The following is a 17954-nucleotide window of genomic DNA, read 5'->3' as shown; positions in this document are numbered from 1 at the left end:
GGCGCACGAGGCGCTCTGCTTCAGGGCGCCCCGCCCGCCGGGCGGCAGGCTGCTATCCGCAGCGTGGGGAGCCCTGCGGGGAACTCCCACAGGGCTCCCCACATTGTGGATGTGTTCCCGAAGCGCCGGGCACTCTGCTTTCAGGGCACCCGACGCAGGCTGGTATCTGCAGCCTAGACATCCCTGCAGGACCTCCCGCAGAGCTGCCTAGGCTGCGGATGTGTTCCCGAAGCGCCGGGCGCCCTGAAAGCAGAGCCCCAGACGCTCCGGGAAGCAGGCTGCGGATGTCTTCCTGAAGCCTGGAGAGCGAGAGGGGTCGGTGCGCACGACCCCTCTCGCTCTCCAAGTTTCAGCGAAAGCCTGCATTTGCCCCATAGGACGCACCCAGATTTCCCCTTCATTTTTGGAGGGGGAAAGGTGCATCCTATAGGGCGAAAAATACGGTAAGTGAGTAATATCTTTCAGTGGATTCAACAGTGGTTGTCAGTTGTGGTGGTCTTGTGGTAAAAATTAATCCTACTTTACTTGGATCCAGGGTTGGCTCTATCAGTCCATTTTGGAGTTTGCCAGAGCTGGCTTTTTTCAATTTTGAAATGGGTTTCTCATTATAAATATTTTACTTTTAAATTTGTAGAGTTTGACTGAAGCTAACGAAAAATTAGAGGCTCAGAATCAGGAAATGAGGAAAAATCTAGAAGAATCGGTGCAAGAAATGGAAAAGATGACTGATGAGTACAATAAAATGAAGCTTATTGTGCAGCAATCTGACATTGTTGTGGACCAACTAAAAAAGGAAAAGGAACAGTATAAGTTTCAGGTAAAATGTAACCTACCTTCTTTCCAGAAGCAGATTAGTAAAGATACTGTACAACTATAAAAGACCTTAAAATTGGAATACAATGGACCAAAACAGAAAGATCAAATCAGAAAGATGACACATCCTGCATGACTACTGAGTGATGACAAATTGATCATTAAATAAGTATTTGATCCAGTAAGCAAATAGAGTAAAAACTGGATTACCATTGATTCCCTTTGTTAATGCATCTGGAGTAATACACTCATAGCTTGTATTTTCATACGTCATATTTCATGCATCATATATTGATGGTATCTTACAGGTGCATGAGTTAATGGAGCAACTTAAAGCAAAGAATGAAGAAGATGACCCTCTCATGGCAGCTGTGAATGAAAAAGTGGAAGAATGGAAGGTATTGCATATTTTATTTCAGCTACCTTTTAAGATTTATGTTTTGTTGAAGATTTTCCACCTTACCATATTCTGCTTTGCAGGGAATCTTGGCTTCTAAAGATGAAGAAATCATTGAGTATCAGCAAATGTTGTTAACTCTGAGAGAGAAACTGAAAATGGCCCACCTTGATGCTGACAAGAGCAGCGTTATGGCCCTCCAGCAGGTAGTTTTCTGTCCAATAAGAAGAAACCAAACAAATATTTGTGTTAAACAAACATTAGAAATCTATGCATGAGTATAGAGTACTGCACAATGAACAGAAGTTTACTTTATGTCCCTGTTTTAGAGTGGCGATATTGCAGATTTTACCATCAATATATGTGCTTTCAGTGTACAATGTATTATGTAATCTTAATCTTAATAATACTAACTAATAATAATTTTATTATTTTTACCCTGCCCATCTGGCTGGCTCACAGCACATATCAGAACATACTAAAACATCAAACATTAAAAACTTCCCAATTCATGGCTACCTTTATATGTTTTCTAAAAGTCATATAGTTGGTCATTTTCTTGCCATATGAAGAGAGGGTGTTCCACAGGGAGGGTGCCACTAACAAGAAGGCTCTCTCTCTGGTTCCCTGTAACCTCGCTTCTTGCAGTGAGGGAGCCAGCAGAAGACCCTCAGAGGAAGACCTCAGTGTCTGGGCTCAACAATGGGGGTGGAGACGCTCCTTCAGGTATACTGGGCCGAGGCCGTTCAGGGCTTTAAAGGTCAGCACCAACACTTTGAATTGTGCTCAGAAACGTACTGGGAGCCAATGTAGGCCTTTCAGGACCAGTGTTATATGATCCCGGTGGCCACTCCCAGTCACCAGTATAGCGGCCGCATTCTGGATTAGTTGTAGTTTCTGGGTCACCTTAAAAAGTAGTCCCTCATAGAACACATTGCAGTAGTCCAAGTGGGAGATAACTAGAGCATGCACCACTCTGGTGAGACAGTCTGCAGGCAGGTAGGGTCTCAGCCTGCATACCAGGTGGAGCTGGTAGACAGCTGCCCTGGATACAGAATTGACCTGTGCCTCCATGGACAGCTGTGAGTCCAAAATGACTCCCAGGCTGTGTACCAGGTCCTTCAGGGGCACAGTTACCCCATTCAGGGCCAGGGAGTCCTCTACACCTGCCTGTCTTTCCGAAACAGTACTTCTGTCTTGTCAGGATTCAACCTCAATCTGTTAGCCACCATCCATCCTCCAACCACCACTAGACACTCACACTAGACCTTCACCGCCTTCACTGGTTCAGATTGGTTCCTACTTATAGAGTAGGTTCACTGGTTCACCGTCACTGGTTCCTACTTATGAAATATGAAACCTAAGTTTCATTTGGAGGGGAAATCTGATGACTTCTCCATGTGTTAGGATTTTAATAGGTGTTGTAGACCAAGAATGTGTATCTGTTAAAACAGTGCTTCATTTTCTAATGAGCTGCATGTATTAAAACTTACTATAAACTCAGCTGAAACATCTATATATCCTTTCCAGCATGAACTATACCTTCTTTCACATGCTTACATTTTATTATGTTATAATCTTATATTATACCCAACTATGTCACACACTGAATAGACACACTGAAATCAAGGAATTTAAACTAACCTGAGATTATTGATTTCAATGGATCCACTCCGAGTATAACTTATGGTCTTCAGACACTAAACATTTAGCTCTGAAGTTGGGGGTCACTATTCATCAGTGGGGCTGTGGCCCTATTTGAAAGCATGCCAAGTTCTTTGCCTGTTCTGCCTGTGGGGCCTTCAGCAATGAACAGCAACCTCTGGTTTACCTTTTGCTTGTACTTTCTCCAAAAGCACAGAGTGAAGGGGGTGGTAGCACTTCTCCCCCCAAAATCTGTGGACCCCTGGAAAATTCTTATGCTATAATTTTAATTTGGAAACTTCACATGCATGTACTGTGTACCCATAATAACTAACATGTGGCTCTTTGGCATATGTTACCCTAGTGTAAATTATGAAAAAAAACTGTTGTATGCAGTTAAAATGTTAGTTCTGTTTTCATATAACAGTATAAGGTAAGTAATATCTGTCTGGACCAAAGTACAAATTAAATTGAGTTTAGCTTTAAAAAAGTTCCTCGTTTTTATGATGATGCAGGATGTTCATGTTTATTTTTACCTCTCTGCTTTTATTTTTGCTGCTTTTGCCTTTCCTTGTCGTTCTTCTAGATAATATCAGAACTCTATGTTGTAAGTACTTCTGTTTTTCTTTTAAGATTGATCTTTTGTTTGTTCATGGCTTACTATCAGTGCTATTAATTAGGTACCAAATTATATTTTTTCAGGGTGTGCAAGAAAGAGACAGTCAGATCAAACTGCTCACGGAACAGGTTGAACAGTATACGAAAGAGATGGAAAAGAATGCAGTGCTTATTGAGGACATGAAAAGAGAGCTTCAAAAAGAAAAAAGTAACTTGTTTATGTGTTTTGTGTAACTTTAGCCATATGTTTTGATTGGATTTGAAATTGATTTTATAACCTGGTTAAGACTCAAGTTTGGTTAGTGTTAACCATGATTCTTGTCTGTGCTGAACCCATTTATCGTGACTAATACTGTGGATTTTGTGTATGAGACAAGAAAGCACATATTCTTGTGGACCACTACTGAGTGGGAGCATTATGTCTGCATGGCCTCATAATTATACGTTTCAACCAGTTGGAGGGCCACATGCAGAGGCCAGTCCTCTGCAGGCCACTTCCACAAGTGGGCCTAACCACCCACCAGTCAGTCACCTGAGTTAATATGCTGTCAGGTGATTAAAACTTCAAGCCATGGCTGTGAAGGAGGATTCTTCCTTTCCTAGTAGCTGAAGCTTTCCCCATGTCTGCATCAGAGGACGTTAGGTATGGGAGAGGTAGGTATTGGTTATTCCAAATGTCCTGCTGGATCTAATTAAGTCCAGAGGTTCCCTACCAATGGCCTGAACCTTTTATGGATATTTCATTTCCTGTTGTATGTCTTATGGTGCATTTATGAATATAAACCGTTCTTCCTGAGGTCTCACACATTCCACAGGCAGGTTTGTCCTTATAACTGCAGATGTTTGACCTTCCTTTGGAGAAAACCTCACCCAGTTCTGGTCCTGCTTATTGCATGGAAGCAAGTTCTTACAGAAGCTCCTGCTTTTATATGCAAGACTGAATATTTAATGCTCTCCCCTTCCGGAATTAGATATATATGATGGGAAGGAGGTTTGATTGTTACTTGCTATGAGTCTCTTAATTTGAATTCACTGTCAGTATGTCTTCCAGTTAGTTTCTCACCAACTTTCTATGGACGTCTGTTGTATTTTTTTAGGTCTGTCATCTTCTGCTCAACAGGGCCATATTGGGAACATCCAAGAGAAATTAGATATGTTGGAACAGAAAACCAAAGAAGCTGAAATGGTAGCAGAACTTGCAGAAGCTGATGCAAGGGAGAAGGACAAAGAACTTATTGACACTCTGAAACGAATGAGAGATTATGAATCGGTATGTAGTTTGATTTGACACAATACTCTAAAAGGGTATGGGGAAGACAAATAGCAAATTTGTTAAATGGGTCACACATACTTTTAAATAATATGTCCCTGAGGTGATGAAAGAATCTTGTCCTGGAGTCCTTGTCTTTATTTATAATTTCGGTCCATGCCAGATCAGCCCCTTCTCTTGAATATATTAAATTTGCCAAAGTTGTTAGACCGTTAATGATCTTGTGATCATGACAGCAGAACCACAGAAAAGATGAAAATTCATTAAGTTTAATTATGCATATATATATCAAGCCAGTGGCCCATCTAGTCCAGCCTCCTGTTCTCATAGTGCCAATCAGATGCCTGTGGGAAGCTTGTAGCTGCAGCCCTCTTCCCTCTTGTGGTTTCCAGCAGCTGGTATTCAAAAGTCTCCAACAGTAGAGGTAGAACATATCTATCATGGTTAGTAGTCTTTGATAGACTTATCTTCCGTGAATTTGTGTTACTATATTTCCTGGTTAATCCATTTGGTTAATGCACTTCTTAGTTTATCTGCTTTTCCTTTTCTAAGGGAATTTATGGCCTGGAAGATGCTGTTGCTGAAATAAAAGATTTAAAAAAGCAAATTAAAATAAGGGATCATGAAATTGAAACATTAATTAAAGAAGTTAACAAACTTGAACTTAAAATCAATGATTTTCTTGATGAAAATGAAGACCTCCGTGGACGACTGGGTATGTATCATGTTAACTCTTGGAGATATTTAATTGTATAGTGGCCCTTAGATAACCTTCCTATGACCAGGGGGACTATGAACTGAAGGCAATTGATCCTCTTGTGCTGCTCCATCCTTTCCCCCTTAATTATTTTATTCTCACTGGAAACAATGGAAGTGAAATAAATGGGACTGAACTACCCCTGTTCCACGGCTTATCATACTCTCTGGTTTAGGAACATGTTGGGACACTGGAAAGGTGCTGGATCTTTAGGAACCAGTTGTTCCCCTGGTATGCCCCAGCAAACCCATATTTACTGACTTACTGACACTGAAGCTCCAGTGTTAGGACAAGGACTGCAGAATTTTTTGTGGCAGTGGGGAAAGGACCATCTGACACCATGTAATCATAAGGTTGTGTCCTCTCGCTCCCCACCTTCCCTCAGCGCAAGAGATCCAGGGCTTATTATGATCCCTGTGCCAAAAGTGGAAAGTACAAATAATTAATTACAGAAGTAGTAGTCCCTCACTGCCTCACCGGGGACAGTGTGACAAACGTTTCACTAGGATCTGAGAGTTGGTTTATTTGCCATTGTTAGGAAGTGTCTAGAACTGCCACCTAGTGCATGTTCATAAGTGTATATGAGAGTGCAGTTAGAGAATTCTAGAGCACATTGCTGCCTTTAATGAACAAGCTGAAAGCAACGGCTGAGGACTGCTCCTAGTGTGGCTAGCTAAATGAGGATCTTAGCAAAAATATCCAACTGAGTGATATGTAGGGCGACAATTCCCTCCCTACCCTAGATCCCTCAGGCCATCATCCTTGACTGGAATTCTTCTAATTGAATATACAAATTTCTGCAATGTATTACATTTCAGGTCTTGATCCCAAGACAATGATTGATTTAACGGAATTTAGAAACAGCAAAGCACTGAAACAGCAGCAGTACAAGGCTGAAAACCAAATCCTGCTGAAAGAGGCAAGTGATAAATGGACATAGTCGTGATTTTCTTGTCTAAGCATCTCAGTTGATTCATCTCCATACCGTTTCAATAAGATTGAAATAAAAATAAATAAATGAATAAATAAATAAATAATTCTAGGCACTTGAATACATTACAGATTGAAAGACTAGAAGAAGAAAGAGTTGCCCTGAAACAACATATTCGTAAACTGGCTCAGGAGAAAGGAAGAAGAGCTGCAACATTAGGTAGGCTGTCTCTGAAGTTACTTTGCGCCATGCAGCAAACAATAGATGATTCCAGAAGAACATCTTTCTTTGTTTATCTCTTGGAACAGTCTGAATAATGAATTTTTGTTACCGCTGAGGAAACGAATTAAACAATCCTTCTCAAATTCATTGAACTCTTGTTGGGAATCTAGTGTGGTCTTGGGTGTCTATGACAGTCCTAAACTGATGATTATAGCATTTGCCTTTAGATATATATCGAGAGGGAGATGCTAAACCTCCCTAGGTAATCTGATCTGCTAAATTGTTGTTTCGTTTAAGCAATATCTACCTCCTGTGAGATCTCGGCATCTGGGTTGGCCAGTTCCTATCTGTGTTCTATCTAGACCCTTAATCTCTTCCTAAATCAGGTTGGATGTGTGAGGACCAATGTTTTTGTGCTGCAGGCTCCTCAGAGATAATGAGAGATCTTTCTTTTAAGTTACATACAGAGTTTTTTCACATGACTTGCTTTTGAGACTTTTTATCACTACTGAGGTCAGCCTTGCATTGTTTTTAATTTTAAAGTACCGCTTGTAAACTTTGTTCTGATTAGGATTGGATACAGATGACCTACAGCTGATTGATACCTTTACTGAAGATCTGAAGATGAGAAGGAGTAAATATGAGTTTATGAGTACAGTTAACGTTGATGAGGTTAAAGAAAAGGTAATGGCCTAAGTTTTATTCATTGTAAATTCCATTTTGACTGATTTCTTAGATTGGAGTATCATTGAAATATCTTTTTTAAAAATAAAAATAAAGCATTGTATACAAAAAAAATCTATATTGAAATTATTTAATGTGTGGCCATCTTGTTAATTGCTTTCACGTATAATGAATGCTGATCTTTATTCTGTAAATATCAATTAGTGTAGTACAGAAAGAAAAGCATAGCTTTTCCTAAAGCGATACTCTTTTCCCTCAGAGTTGTGGGAGGCAACAGAGGAAAAAAGTAAAACTTTGAGGAAAGGATTGAGAAGATCTGGAATGTGTTAAAAGTTTATTTCTCTCAAAAAGTGAAAGCATATCTTCTTTTCTTTTCAGTTGAGTTTTCAGCTTGATTCAGAGATACAAGTGACTGATAACTGTGATGGCTCCGAGTCTTTTACAGTAGAGGAACTTTACAGTTCTGTAAAGCAGCAATCTAAAGAAATGCTAGGGAAAGCTTTATGTCCGGTCAGTTTCAGTGAATCGAAAGAACTGAGAGCAGACTGTCCACTATCATTTTCTGCTATGCAAGGGAAACAAAGGGCTAGTAAAAGACGACAAAGACAGGAAAGGCAGATGGAGAGAACTGAAGCATCTCGGGTTCAGACCCTGTCACTGGATTTCCAGGAAGGGCTGCCTCTTTCTCTGCTTGGAAAGCCAGTGTCCTCCTACGTAGTGCAGGAGGTCCTGTTGCGAGATGAGAAGGACAATTCTGAAATAAAATTGTTGGATTTAAGAACTGATATGAGAGAGATGGGGAAAGACCAGATCTATTTTCCAGAATCATGGCCAGTAGAACACATGGATGAAGGACTTGATTGTGGCCTGCGAATGAATACATATCAGATAGATCGAGTTGAGAGTCTTATAAGGCAGTTGAGGAGTGAATTAATGTTCCTTAGGTCAGAGGTGAGACATCTTCATATGTGCTTAAATTTGTGCCTTCCATAATTGTTTTGTTTTGTTTATGAATCGCTTCATTTGAAACATAATGAAGCAATTACCAAGTAAAAAACAATTTCATATTTAAAACTAATCCACTGCAATACAGATGAATGTGCCACATTTGCAAACATGTAATAAATATATATATATGTTTTCTAGAGTAAAGGCACAAAGACTGGGACTTCAGAAATCTGAACCAATTATTTGTCACTGTCTGATGTTAAGATTGGCTGTACTCGCCCATAAAAGTGTTTGAGAATGGTGGTATCATTGCATCATTACAAATAAGATCATCCCAGTAAAACGGCAGTGACTGTGTTATTGATAGATACCTTGTTGTGACTCATTATGAAAGGCAACCACAAATAGTTAAAACTGAATTGTGAGGCATATAGAATGTAAAAGTCTTTAGGAGTTGAAATTCAAAAGCATTAATTATTACTTGTTCTCTAGAACGAGCAGATATTGAAAGACTTGTTCGCCAAGAATACCCTGAATAAAAGCGCAGAGCTAGAGCTTGACAGACACAGGAGCCAGGAGTTTGAGGTAGTTCAGGGTTTCCCCCTGAGAGATAAAGTCATGATAGTCCATATTAAGAGACTAATAAGTATTTTTCTAATAACTTAGTATTATTTGACTGAATATACTGTCATTCAAATTGTAGTGTTCCCTTTTTACAAAAACATTCTTATTTTTATTATTCTCTCCTTATTACAAAAACATTATTGTTGTTTTGTTTGAAATACATGAAATGCAATATGCTGTCATACATTGTTCAAAATGCAGGTTAGATATGATATTTTGTCTCTTTTAACATTTTTTCAACAACTCGGTATAAAAAATGAGCCTTTTTAAAGTTCTGGAAACACATTTTTATGGTAATTCTGTTTTTATTGGCAGAATAACTACCTTACCAAAGAATTAAAGGAACGTGACAGGGACTTGGAACAAAACAGGGCCATGATAGCCAAGTTTCAATTGAAATGTAAGCATAAATTTTAATTTACCTATGAAATAAGAGTGCTAAAGCAATGGTTAATGAGTCAGGCAAAAATACACTATCTTGTTGTTTTGTTTTATAAATCTTGCAAACCTTGTAGTATCCACATTGAATCCAAGTTTGAAAATATTTTCTGAATGAATCATTTTGAGTAAGAACTCTTGCTAAAATTCACTAATATCTCCTCTTGGAAGTGTGGATACCATAACTAGAAACCCAGCTGAAATACATATGAACTTGCAATTGTCCGATGCAAAGCGTGCGGAAGTGAACTATATGTAATGTAATTGCAGTAAAAGAATTGGTGCAAGAAAATAAGCACCTTGAAGAAGGCATGAAAGAAATCCTACAAGCTATAAAGGACATGCAGAAAGATCCAGGTGTGAAAGGTGGAGAAACTGCTGTAATCATTCCTAGTCTGGAACGATTAGTAAATGTAAGTCTGTATTTCATTACTTACTTAGCTTAGCTGAATCTGTGTAGCTGAAAACGTTAAAAAGATTTCATGATTGCTTGCCTTATGTACATCATGACACAGGTATGAGACGATAAAGGAAATCGGGTTTTGGAGGGGAAAGTGTATCCTTACCAAATACTTTGAATGGGTTATAGAATTTTTTTTTAAACAACTAGGGCAGCAAAAATATAGTTCAGCTGCTTGCAAACTTATGTTGAAATTTAAGGATTTTGCTTCCTTCCTACATAATTGTTATCTGGGGAGGCTGTTCTCTCCAACTATGATATGGTCTGCACTGGAAGGCATAGGGTATCTCTTTTGAGCCTTTCTTATCCCTCTTCAGCAAATGGTCACAGGGCCATGACCTAGTGTAAAGAGCCAATCTGCGTTGGCTTCCTCCCTTTGACAGGCAAAGTGGAAGAAAGGGAAGACTTGGGCGTTGGGATTTTTGGCTTGGACTGTTGCTGTAGTGTGCCCTCAGGGAATCTGCTTTGCATAGTCAAGCTGCTGTAGTGCAGCGGCTAAGCAACTGAGCTGCACTTCCCAGTTTGATTCTTGTCTGTCCTGTGTGCTAAAATGCTATACAAATCATGGGGTAATGGAATTAACTGCTTCAGAAAAGGTCCACACTCCCCCAATACATTCGCCATATGTAGAATTACACTTTTGCAATATTCCTTTCCATTGCAGTTTTATTCCTCATGCAGATACCATGTTTTACTCTTTAAATGGCCAGATTTACTGTTTGGCTTTATATAGTTTTAATTGAACTTGGCATGTATTTGTTAACAGAGGAATCTAGGCGTTTGGTAGAGTGCATTTATGCATGGGGAAAATTACCAGACTTGTATCTCCATGTAGGGCTAGGAGAAGAGAGTTTAACTTCATGGAAAGCACTTACTTTCTTTTATGGTGAAACAATTGTTGGCAGGCAATTGAATTAAAGAATACAGAAGGAAACTTCGATGCTAGCATACATTTAAAGACGCAAGTTGACCAACTAACAGGACGAAATGAAGAATTAAGGACGGAACTGAGGGAAGCACAAAAAGAAGCAGTGAATTTTTCCAATCAGCTTTCAAAAGCAAATGCCAAGGTATGCAGCCTATCTTAGCCTTCAAAAGTAGCCTAGGTAGCAATACAAAGTGAAGTACACATGGGTTTCTTTCCACAGCTCCTCATATGTGTCATGCAAGATTTTATTGATAGACAAAGGAGGACCCACTGAAAGAGTGCTGCTTTAGTGTGGGGGATTATGGGTGCGTACTGGGACCCTGATAGTGATGCTGTCACTTCTGCACACCCAAACAGCTGCTCATCTGACCATCACTGAAAGCAGCTTTTTAAAAATTGTGGCGCTTCAGAAACATTTTTATTTGGTGTAAGCTTTCTGGCTAGTAATGACAATATTTTGCAATACATGTAAATGATATACTTAACATATTTAAAGCTTTTCAGTGATTCTTTGCGCCCTATTGTTGCTTATATGTTTCAGGTTGCCTCTTTAGAAAATGAGATCCATTTGCTGCGGCAATCAGAAGATGCCGGTATGGTGTTCAAAGCAGTAAATCTTCCGGAAGGAATGGCTCCATCTAGTGCAAACATAATAAATTCACAGAATGAATATTTAATATATCTTTTGCAGGTAAATACTTTAAAACTGATGAGTTGGTGTATTTTAACATGTTTACCTCTGTCCATTCTCTCTCTCTCTCTCTCTCTCTCTCTCTCTCTCTCTCTCACACACACACACACACACACACACACACGTATGTGCATATGTATGTATATACCATGGTGGTTTCAAAGCCATGCAGTATTTTAATGAAAAACAGCGCATTCTATATTCAAAGTTTCTTCCTCATGGCAGTTCAGTATCTCACAAATGGTTTTCAAAGTAATAGTGAAAGGAACAAAATCCTGTTCACATATCTTTTATATAACCTTGATATTATTATTTAAGGTGAAAACTGATATTACATCTTGAACTGCAACTTTTCCCACAGACAAATATATGTGATGAGGTCAGTCTTTGTAGAATATTTTAATTCAGAAAGCATATAGGTATAGGAAGGCACTCCATTTTATATATTTTTTATCCATTAGAATTGAAGCTGAGATATGTCATATGTCATATGCCAGAAAGCTATGTCATTAATTTGACGTGTATCATTAGGAACTGGAGAATAAAGAGAAGCTGCTGAAGAAATTAGAAGAAGCACTAGAAGACTATAAAAGGAAAGTTGCAGTTGCCCGCCACCAGCAAGGCTTGCTGTATAAAGAATATCAAAGGTATAATTCTGAGGATGATATCTTGGTATAGTAGCCAAAGAAGGTGAATTACAATAAATAAGGTGTTTCTAGGTGAATTACAATGCAACCATAAAATCGAACACTACAGTTAAATAGTGTATTTTTATCTTTTTTGGAACAAAAATTGTATTTTTTTCTAGAAAACAGTTATGGGGCAGCAAACTAATGTTGTTAATAAAACTTAATAAATTAGTACTTAATAAAAAAGTTTATTAATAGTTTTTTATTCATATTAAATAAATATAAATTAATTAAAAGGGTTTCAAATACCCTTAATAATTCTGGTGCCAAGGATTGTTCAGCTCTAGTACATAATGCTTATATTCAGCCATGCTCTGCATTGATGGAAGAGTTAACTTGCTCTTTCCAAAATCTGTTTCCCCTCTATTGGCAGCTTATAAATGTTTTGTTCTGAACTTTCAGACTTCAGATTTTACCTAGCACAATATGACACAATAGTTGCAATAATGTGTTTTACAGAAAGGAAAAAAAGCTCTAAACATCCATTTACTTATTTTAGTGAAAGGGAACACTGGCATACTGCTGGTGAAAAAATACAAGAAGAAAAGAAAAGATTGGAACATCAAAAGGAGCAAGATGATGTAAAAATAAAAGAATATTATGTAAGTAGTGATCCTATATTCATGGGCTTGGGTGCCAGGAATGACAAGTTCCACCTGAGACAACAAGGCTTTCCCACCTCCTTCCTGCTAGGAGCCCTTTCATCTCCTGAAATGCTGTTTCTAAAGGTTGGATTATTTTATAAAGAATAATGTGGGGTCTGGCAAGGTTTTTGAGGGGAGATTTGCAGTGATTTCTCTCATGCCCATGGCTCATCTCATGCGGTTCTCAGGAGTGGCTTTTCCAAGAGTACATAGGACTGGGAGGAGGGGAGAAGAGGCCTGTTATGCACCAATGTATCTGCTTCTGTTTAGCTAGATCAATGCCACAGACTGCTTAAAATACATGTTAATACTCACATCACAGTGCCAGCGACGTTTTTAATCTTCCCACAGAATTTATTAGATGCACTTGAAAAGAATAGCGATGACTTCAAACGGCTATTTGCGGACTACAGTAGAAAAATAACTGTTCTGAGGGTAAATGAAAGGTCACTGGCAAGGCAGTACACGACCGTACTTGAAATGGAGAAGCATCTCCGGAAAGAGAATGAGAAGATGAAGGCCGAGTTAATAGCTGTGGAGGCTGCAGTTGGAGAAAAGATTGGCCGTTTGCAAAGGTTTAAGGTATGTTTTATATATTATGCCAGCTCTACTCAGATGACGATTGTGTGCAAGACGCTTTTGTATGCAAAGCAGCAGTGAGGTTGTGCTTCCTGAACCATTTCCAGCATCACATCCTCAGGCAGCACTGACTGTGTGCCACCCAACATTTGAAAAGGAATCCCAAGTGTTGCACACAAGCTGCTCACAAGAGCACCATATGGGTCATATTCCTACTCAGATGTCCTGATTGTGTGGAGCCTCGATACTTCACTTTTTAAATAGGATTTATCATGTACTCTTTCCAAGTGTCTGCACAATCCAAGCTGTTTTTGCACTTTTCAATATATGCCACAGCTATTCTCACAGTACAGTTTGGCTTCTATATTCCTAGTGACCTGCTGCAGTATTTTTGTGTGCACCTTCAGCATTCCTCCTTTTTCGAATGCCATATAGACTGTTTCTTCCTTCTTTGTTCAGGAAATGGCAACTTTCAAGATGGCAGCATTGCAGAAAGCGCTGGATGATTGTGTACCTCTGAATGATCTGGAAATGGCTAATAAGCAGTATAATGAATTAACGGCTAAATACAGGGATATGCTACAAAAAGATAACTTGCTTGTTCAAAGAACAACTAATTTGGAGCACTTAGAGGTAATACTACCATGCTACTTTGAGATAACTTTAGATTGAGTATCTACATTTCTCCATCTCATTTTTATGCTGGTTGTGCAGGTCCAGCAGAAGATTCAGCTGCCTAATATTGTAGGCAGGATTTGAAAGGAAAACAAACTTTTTATTGTCCTTCCCAAATACTATTACAGACCACTAGTGCTTTAACTATAAAAACAGAGAGGGAAGGATATACTTAGGTGTGCTTTTCATAGTGATCTCTTTTGAAAGCTACTTACACTTTAACTAAGGGGAAAGCACTGTACAGTTGGATCTCTTTCTTTTAATTGGTGTCTAACATTCTCTCACTGCTTGCACAAAGCAATATTTTTGTTTTGTTTTTAAACTGTTATTAGATTTTAATTTGTCTTTAAATTGTTTTTGGTGTGCTACATCTTGCCATGCCATATAGCGTGAAAATGCATCCCTGAAAGAACAGATTGAGTCTTTAAACAAGGAGCTGGAAATTACAAAAGAGAAACTTCATACACTTGAACAAGCTTGGGAGCAAACAGCAAAATTGGGTGAGTGCATTGTATTATGATCATTTTATTACAATGAGATGATACATGTTTTCTCTGTAAACCTTAAAATGTAGAGTTGAACAACATTTTGAAACACAAGCCTTCTTATTCTTAAATTAACAAGAATCCAAACATTCACTTGAAAGCTTGTTAGTATTCTTAAATGGTATTCACACAAGCCTAGGACTTTTTTTAAAGGGAAAAATAAAAGGGAAAATGATGTTGAGCTCAATATATCCCCAAAGGTATCTGTGATCATTAGTACAACTTACCTGTTATTAGAGTGTTTTATTTGCGAAGACAACCCCTATAGTGTATTAGAAGTGAGATATCCTGTCAAGATTCTGCCAAAGTCTGAAAAGATCAACCCAGTCCCTTTGATAAAAAAGGGAAGTAATAATAACTAAACAAGGTAAAGGGCAATTATAAATGATATTCCAGTTCTGAACTATGCAAAGGAAGATGTTTTAAATATTTTGAAAAAGTTGAAGATTTCTGCCTCTGTTCCGTACTGCAGATTTTATATTGTTTTGTTTTTAAAATGTGTCTGTCACTAAATTTTTCCATTTATATTATTGTCAATTTGTAGGAGGAGACAGTGCTACAGATAAGGCCACAAAAGCCATAACAAACAGTGAGATTGTTTCTATTTCTAAGAAAATTACTATGCTGGAAATGAAAGAACTAAATGAAAGGCAAAGGGCAGAGCACTCTCAGCGAATGTATGAACACTTACGGAACACATTAAAACAAGTGGAAGAACGCAATTTTGAACTGGAAACAAAGTTTGCTGAGGTTGGCTGCTGAGCTGTGATTACATAGTTTGCTTAAGGTGTTGGAAAATGCAGTAGCATACTGTTCTCTTTAATTACTCCTATCATTCCTTTGTGCCCCCCCCAATAGTTTCTTGGAGCTAGATGCATTTAGAGATATTGCGCTGTTTGAGAGACACTATTGAGTAAGGTGGAAAAGTAGGCATATAAGGTTGACAAATTCCTAACACCTAGAAGAAACAGCTTTATGACCAAGCCAAACATCACATTAAACTGTAGTTAGAAATAAACTGTGGATTAGTGTGAATACGCAGGATGTTGGTTCATTCTGCTGAAAGGCTCTCATTCCATTTCTCTCGCCCAGTTAATTCTTGAGGCACATGAACTAAGAGAGTGGCATTTTGGGGCAAGTTTATCACAAGCTGAATCCAAGATTGTTTCTAGTTAGTGTTTGTAAGGCTCCTGTATCTTGAAGTAGTCAGAGCAGGCGGAAATTCAGCCCAGGAAAGACATGCTGGTGTTCTACATTACAGCCAGCTGTGCATGCCGTGAGTCCTCATAATCCTATCAAAGAGTGCCACAAACACCTGATAATGCATGTTGTCTACCCATGTACTAACAGGTTGTTGTTTTGGACTGAATGTAGTGTTCTGATTCTGAGTATCTTTCCCAAACTTGCCATGTCTTAGCTTACAAAGATCAACCTTGAAGCACAGAAAGTGGAACAGTCTTTGCGAGATGAACTATCAAGCAGTGTGAGTAAAGCAGTCAGCGAGGCAGATAGACGTCGAATTATGGACCTGGAGAAAAGTGAAACTGAGCTCAAGATTGAAGTATCAAAGTAAGTTTAAAGGTTCTTGCATTACTCAGCCCTGCGTAGAAGAGGTGGCGGGGGGGGGGGGAGAGAATACTTCCAAATTTATTTGAATTTCCCTCTAGAACTGCCCCCCTCTGCCCTTATATGCACGCACACATGTCGCGGGAGCCTTTTAAAGGGAAAATTGTGGGGAATGACACTGGTTTTTCACTTTAAAACCCAACCATTCCTCATCCTGGAGCTGCTTTATGACCTGGGGGAAGTTTAAAGAGTAATTGGGAGGTCTTTGGGGAAGTTTTGCAAAGGAAATGTTGAAATTGTGTACGCATGCTGCTTTTTGGAGTCTAGTTTTGCTTAATTAAAATTTTATCGGTCATTTTTTCAGGCAGCTTTATGATAAAATAATCATAAAAGAGTAAACATACACACATTATTGTATTTGTATTCTGCCTTTCCATAGTTAAAATCATGCTCACAGTGGCTTACGACATGCAAATATTTACATAATTACAAATTAACAAAGGTAGAAATAAACAACAAATAAATCACATCAGAAAGTACACAACCAAATTGAAAATACCCACATAAATCATAAATTACAAAAATAAAGATACAAAAACAATATCACAACCTAAGAGTCTGTTCAACAGCCTCAACTTTTGTAGCTGAAGTCAGTCAGTCGGCCCAGCCTTCCCAGGCGAGGTGGGGAAAAGTCTGTAAGGCAGAGTGTGCAGGTATAAAATATATAATAAATACATGAAAACATTACAAAAAATTACACAGCGTCAGCAACTGAAACCTATGCAATTCCACATAATAGAATCTATGTTTGGAAGCAGCTATAAAAAAAACCTACACGTGTTTAACATAGTGGTCTGGATTGCATTGTACAGTGGATGCTCGGGTTGCGAACGTGATCCATGCGGGATGCACGTTCACAACCTGTGTCTACGCACGCATGGGTTGAGATTTGGCGCTTCTGCGCATGCGTGACCGCCGAAACCCAGAAGTAACCCGTTCCGGTACTTCTGGGTTTTGGCAGTCAGCAACCCGAAAAGACGCAACCTGAAGTGGCTGTAACCCGAGGTATGACTTTAATGTGAAATCATGGTTTAGTGCTCTATGGATGAGGCTCAGTGAGCCCAAATGAAGTACCTGACTTAAATGAGCCCTGCTTCGCCATTGTATTCAGAAGGCCTCTGCTAAGTTATAGTATCACTTTTCCAGAATCTTGGCTTGGCGTTATGCACAAACCAAGGATCAAACAATGGTTTCACAAGCCAGCAGAACCTAGGGTTTGAAAATGCCTTCTTATGAAATGTACCTGGTTGAAATGTAATCCTAAGTCAAGAGTCTTTAAAAGGGAAACTAAACTCTGAAGATGTCCTTTCACCAGACCTGCAGAAGAATGTGAAAGGGGCAGTGTTGGGGGCCAGATATTTTGCTCAGGCTTGCTGTAGCTTGTCCACATAGCTTTAAACTGTGTTGCATATGAATGCAGTCAGTATGTGGTGGGCTACAACTTAATGTAAACAGCTCATTTATAGCATCAAAACTCAGTAGTGTTGTGTGACACAACTGTTCCATGTGGCACTGCATATGGACCTAGTGATAGTGCTGTTGCGACAATGTTTCAGGTTTTAACCACATTCTCAGCCTGTAAACAGTCTTCAGGCATTGAGGCTCAAACAGCTTTTTCATCTGCTAGACGTTTTCATCTGCTAGCCTTAAATGTGCAGCAGTTCCATTCAACATATACCCTTTTAGTACTTTTTTATTATTTGCATATTGGGGGAAAAAGAAAAAGGGAATACTGTTACCCTTGCAGTATTTTTTGGTAAATATGTCTTGC

The 17954-nt window shown here is 38.9% G+C and overlaps 1 protein-coding gene and 1 long non-coding RNA gene across 8 annotated transcripts in view; one reads left to right on the top strand and one right to left on the bottom strand.

The window, feature by feature from the left end:
• The window catches only part of CEP290 (centrosomal protein 290), a 46367-nt gene that overhangs the window by 7285 nt on the left and 21128 nt on the right, over positions 1 to 17954 (top strand). For 2 of the 5 annotated variants that reach the window (XM_081929064.1, XM_081929063.1), the window contains exons 9-31: positions 635 to 817; positions 1122 to 1211; positions 1294 to 1416; positions 3441 to 3461; positions 3557 to 3680; positions 4570 to 4742; positions 5295 to 5457; positions 6318 to 6418; positions 6562 to 6649; positions 7224 to 7336; positions 7715 to 8287; positions 8777 to 8869; positions 9224 to 9308; positions 9617 to 9759; positions 10712 to 10876; positions 11276 to 11425; positions 11957 to 12072; positions 12614 to 12716; positions 13110 to 13340; positions 13797 to 13970; positions 14401 to 14512; positions 15102 to 15307; positions 15975 to 16126. In XM_081929064.1, the coding sequence (XP_081785190.1) occupies positions 635 to 817; positions 1122 to 1211; positions 1294 to 1416; positions 3441 to 3461; positions 3557 to 3680; positions 4570 to 4742; positions 5295 to 5457; positions 6318 to 6418; positions 6562 to 6649; positions 7224 to 7336; positions 7715 to 8287; positions 8777 to 8869; positions 9224 to 9308; positions 9617 to 9759; positions 10712 to 10876; positions 11276 to 11425; positions 11957 to 12072; positions 12614 to 12716; positions 13110 to 13340; positions 13797 to 13970; positions 14401 to 14512; positions 15102 to 15307; positions 15975 to 16126 (3482 nt within the window). The remainder of the gene's footprint in view (positions 1 to 634; positions 818 to 1121; positions 1212 to 1293; positions 1417 to 3440; positions 3462 to 3556; positions 3681 to 4569; positions 4743 to 5294; positions 5458 to 6317; positions 6419 to 6561; positions 6650 to 7223; positions 7337 to 7714; positions 8288 to 8776; positions 8870 to 9223; positions 9309 to 9616; positions 9760 to 10711; positions 10877 to 11275; positions 11426 to 11956; positions 12073 to 12613; positions 12717 to 13109; positions 13341 to 13796; positions 13971 to 14400; positions 14513 to 15101; positions 15308 to 15974; positions 16127 to 17954) is intronic. The other 3 variants (XM_081929066.1, XM_081929065.1, XM_081929067.1) reach the window with 3 other exon arrangements.
• LOC309379694 lies at positions 4991 to 17943 on the bottom strand. Of its 3 annotated transcripts, none has more exons than XR_014172601.1 (3): positions 16734 to 17943; positions 11221 to 11372; positions 4991 to 5322 (listed from the first exon to the last, which is right to left on the bottom strand). It is a non-coding gene; the product is annotated as an uncharacterized lncRNA (long non-coding RNA). The 3 variants fall into 3 exon arrangements; XR_014172602.1 differs by lacking the exon at positions 4991 to 5322 and adding an exon at positions 8802 to 8887; XR_014172603.1 differs by lacking the exons at positions 11221 to 11372; positions 16734 to 17943 and adding an exon at positions 5765 to 6293.

The sequence above is a fragment of the Podarcis melisellensis genome (assembly GCF_964234715.1).
Source record: "Podarcis melisellensis genome assembly, chromosome: 10".
NCBI classification, from domain to species: Eukaryota; Metazoa; Chordata; class Lepidosauria; order Squamata; family Lacertidae; genus Podarcis; species Podarcis melisellensis.
The sequence above is the reverse complement of the archived record's forward strand: the minus strand, read 5'-3'. Positions and strand labels throughout refer to the sequence as shown.